Raw genomic sequence first — 5,000 nt, forward strand, 5'->3', positions numbered from 1 at the left:
AAAAAATTATTAGTTTAAAGTCAGGCAAAGTATTGAAGCACTGGTCAATTATTCTCAATACTTTGTGTCTACTTATCTTCCATAACATGTCTTCTTTCATTCTCTCTCTCTCTCTCTCTCTCTCTCTCTCTCTCTCTATACCTCTCTCTCTTTGTCTCTCTCTCTCTCTCCCTCTCTCTCTTCCTCTCTTCCATAACATGTCTTCTTTCATACTAGTATAAATCAAAGGTCCAACATGTACATTCAGGTGTTTGTTTGACTAAACCTTGTCTGTTTGCGTCTGTATATTTCTCCTATACAACCATCTTTAACGGACACTATCTCAACATCAGTTTTTTTCTTCAATACTCTGAACCAGAAAAATCTCAACTTCTAAAGCACTTACATCAACTAAACTTTCCATAATCATTCTCAGCACTATTCTGAAGGTTATTACAGAAGGATTTGTTCATATGTTGTTCACTGTCTGATTTATGAGACATTTTCTTCTTTAGTTTAATTTCCTTCTTAAAAACATGCTGAGATGCATTGTTAAGGCCCGTAGCCGACAGAGGATTTCTTGATTTATAAAAACTTAAAAAGGGAAAACGGCGCTATTCATAATCTGTTCCGGAGGCCTAGAAACACATGTTTTAAAGTGTATTTTATGCTAGTTAATGTTTAATTAAAATCCTTAAATAGCACTAACACAAAGTCACTATTGTTTGTATATTTATATTTTTTTCTTGTTATTGTTCTTGTTAAAAAAAAGAAAATACCAATAAATATATTGATGAAAGAAAATATCACTAACACTATTCATGAGACATTTTCTTATTTAAAACATGATGAATGAGTTTTCAGACCGGTAGACATATCGTTTATTTCACTTCTAAAATGAAAAAATTTGATTTATCCGAAATCTGTTCAGTAGCCGGAGAAAAGCCAATGGTTTAAAATGACGGCCTACACTGTGTTAATACTACATTAGATACTTAGGGCAAGGCAAGCTTATTTCAAGAGCACAATTCAGACACACACACACACACACACACACACACACACACACACACACACACACACACACACACACACACACACACTCACGGCCATTCAAAGTGCTTTACACACACACACACACACACTCACTCACTCACTCACTCACTCACTCACTCACTCACTCACTCACACACACACACACACACACACACACACACGCACACGGCCATTTAAAGTGCTTTACAGGGGCATGAAATACATCAAGATTAAAATACAGCAAGTATAGAATAGACATAATATATAAATAAAACATGTGGATAAAATAAATAGCGCTAAACTGTGGTTATTAGATTATAACGTTCTGCTCACACAACGGGCCTAGACTCTGTAAACCACGTTTTAACAGAACAGATTCTGGAAACAGACCCTTTTAATTTTATGGATAAAAAAATACTATGAACAGTTATTTAAAAATGCATTTTGGGATTATTTTAGAGAGAGAGAGAGAGAGAGAGAGAGAGAGAGAGAGAGAGAGAGGGAGAGAGAGAGAGAGAGGGAGGGAGGGAGGGGTGGGGGGGGGGGGTTATAGCGCAGCCTCGGTAAATGTTTTAATTAGACTATATTGTACTTTATGCCTTTTAATTGCTGCCACTCTTCCCCACTCTGTAAATGTTTCAATCGTTTTGTTTTTTCTTCTCTTCACTTGTTGTGTATTTGATGTTTTTGCATTGAATATTTTGTTTGTATTGTTGTTTTGAATTTGTTTTGACTCGACGTCATTGAGGATAAATAAAAATTAAATGAAAATGAAAAATACAACGCATCTCTCCTCTCGCTCTAAACAAGGTTAATGTTTATTTTGTACATTGTCCCTGATCAAATACATTTACATTAAATAGGGCTGCGCGTATTATTTCACACAGTCCGCCTGGGAAATGTGGAGAAAATATTCTAGAGCATTTTGTGTGTTCAGATTTTTAAAAACACATTTTCCAACTGTCCAGACCCTGTAGATATATCATCACGTGTTCCCCTGTTCAAAGAATGGCTCAACTTTATGGAATTTAGGCATTTAAAATAACAATTTTTTAAACATTTAACAAAAGCATTACACACCGCTGACACATTTTGTGTTCAGATTTGAAATCATATTTTCCAACTGTCCAGACCCTGTAGATATATCCTCACGTGTTCCCCTGTATAAAGAATGGATCAACTACAGCGAAACACGGCATTTAAAATCATTTATAGAACAATCATTATCCGCAAAACCAACCCTCGTTCATCCTTCCAAACAGCCCTAACCCTACACACCTCTTCACCCTTTTAACCGCTAAACGTCACGTTGTGTTTGTTTGTTTTGTTTAGATATTTTTGAAGCGTCTTTGAGCACTGGGAAAAGCGCTGTATCTATTATTATTATTATTATTATTATTATTATTATTATTATTATTATTATTATTATTATTATTATTATTATTATTATTATTATTATTATTATTATTATTATTATTATTTTAAACTGTACATTTAGTGAGTGAATATTCAATTAAACCATTAAGCACAGCTCACCCTGATGCTGACGTTATGTCCCCGCGGTAGTTTGGGCTCGGTAAAGTCCCACGAGGATTTGTACGTCTGTATATTTCTCCTATACAACCATCTTTAACGGACATTATCTCAACATTAGTTTTTTCTTCAATACTCTGAACCAAAAAATCTCAACTTCTAAAGCACTTACATCAACTAAACTTTCCATAATCATTCTCAGCACTATTCTGAAGGTTATTACAGAAGGATTTCACTGTCTGATTTATGAGACGTTTTCTTATCTAAAACATGATGAAAAAAAAACAGCTTTTTCTGTTGTCGTGCGGTGTACACACGAGACACAGTTAAAATAGATAAAGAAATAAATCATTAAATATAACATGCTGATAAATGCATTTTTAAGATCTGTAGGTTTTCATAATATATCATTTTTTTTACCCTTTAAAAATGAAAAAAAAATGTTTTATGGAACATCTGCTGTGTAGCTTAGACCTGGTTTTAAATTGTATATTATGTTTTAAACTGTATATTAAGTGAATAAATAGTCTGCCATAACGCTAGCCCTATTTACCCGAGGCTGTAGTATAATTGGGAGAGGGATCCCTTACTCTGTCGACTCTCCCTGAGATTTCTCAATTTTTTTTTAATCCCGGTAAAGGGTTTTTTACTGGGAGTTTTTTCTCAGCCGAGCTAAGGGTGTAAGGGCAGGGTGTCATATTGTATGGAATGTAAAGCCCACTGAGGAGAATGTCTATTTGTGATATTGGGCTATACACATAAAACTGATTTGATTTGAATTACCCTCTTTAGATCATGATAAAAAATAAATTTTTAAGACCTGTACGTATATTATTTGATTCATAAAATTAAAAAAGTCCGTATCCAAAATATGTCATGTAGACCGAGAGAAACACTATTTAACAGCATTGTGATCATGTGTGAGTGAATAGTCCATTCAATCATTAATATCTCAAGGTTTTTCCTCAATACTCTGAACCAGAAATCTCAACTTCTGAAGCACTTACATCAACTAAACTTTCCATAATCATTCTCAGCACTATTCTGAAGGTTATTACAGAAGGATTTGTTCATATGTTGTTCACTGTCTGATTTATGAGACATTTTCTTCTTAGAAACATGATGAAAATGCATTTTAAAGACCTGTACATAGTATTTTTTATCTGCCGTTGTTTTACCTGCGGTAGTTTTGGATCGTTGATGTCCCACGTGAACTTCATCCCAACGGAACAGACGCAGTCGGGGTCCTCGCGCTCATCCAGACGGGACATCCCGGTGACGTCAGCTGGAACCACAGACCGTCTGTCGCTCTGACCGTCTGTCGCTCTGAGTTATTAAATGAGTTTTAACCAGAAAGTTATCTGTCTGTTTGTCTGTCTGTCTGTTTTCTGATGGTTGATTATTTTATTACAACAACTCGTGACGTCGCTCCTCAGTTTCCCGCGGTCAATACGTCACATTCCAGCCCGCGTCATCAGCTGGAGGATTTAGTCCACAAAGCGAGTCAACGGGCAAGTTAATCCAACTTTTAAAAAACGGTTAAAAAGTGATTTTAAACTGTGTGTGTGTGTGTGTCGGTGTCGGTGTGTGTGTGTGTGTAGGTCCGAGGGCGCGTGTAGCTCCAGCGAGTCCCAGGTAAAAAGTGAGCGAACAGGTGAAGGAGAGAGGGAGGAGAGAGAGAGAGAGAGAGAGAGAGAGAGAGAGAGAGAGAGAGAGAGAGAGAGAGAGAGAGGCGGGAGTTTAGTGAACAGGTATGTGACTGTCAGATTATTATCATTACAGATCTTCCTGCAACAATGTGACTCACATACACACACACACACACACACACACACACACACACACACACACACACACACACACACACACACACACACACACACACACCACACACACACACACACACACACACACACACACACACACACACACACACACACACACACACACACACACACACACACACACACACACACACACACACACACACACACACACACACACACACACAAAAACACCTGTTCACCGTGTGTGTGTTTGATAGAGTGTGTTGTGTAAACACTTCAGTGTTTCTCCTAAAACAAATAAACTCATTAGTCATCACACTTCCCCCCAACCCCCTCCACACACACACACACACACACACACACACACACACACACACACACACACACACACACACACACACACACACACACACACACACACACACACACACACAATAACACCCATTACATGTTCAACCAGTTTTAAATGAGATTCCCCTTTACAGATACTAGTGAAATATTTATCACATAGAGTCTCTGTCCTCTTCACAGCAGACCCAGGTTAGAATCCAGCCCGTCTGTCTGTCTGTCTGTCTGTCTGTCTGTCTGTCTGTCTGTCTGTCTGTCTGTCTGTCTGTCTGCCTGTCTGCCTGTCTGTCTGTCTGTCCTCTTCACAGCAGACCCGGG

General features: G+C 37.6%; 1 protein-coding gene across 1 annotated transcript in view; it reads right to left on the reverse strand.

Annotated features, from left to right (window-relative positions):
- LOC307270276 (chorion-specific transcription factor GCMb-like) overlaps positions 1-4,114 on the reverse strand; it is a gene marked incomplete at its 3' end in the record, with an annotated part of 16,122 nt that extends 12,008 nt beyond the window's left edge. Inside the window, exon 1 of the mRNA XM_080054161.1 lies at positions 3,726-4,114. Coding sequence (XP_079910287.1) covers positions 3,726-3,818 — 93 coding nt within the window. The remainder of the gene's footprint in view (positions 1-3,725) is intronic.
- Positions 4,115-5,000: the final 886 nt, after the last annotated feature.

The sequence above is a fragment of the Ammodytes marinus genome (genome assembly GCF_949987685.1).
Source record: "Ammodytes marinus genome assembly, contig: scaffold_236, whole genome shotgun sequence".
Lineage (NCBI taxonomy): Eukaryota > Metazoa > Chordata > Actinopteri > Uranoscopiformes > Ammodytidae > Ammodytes > Ammodytes marinus.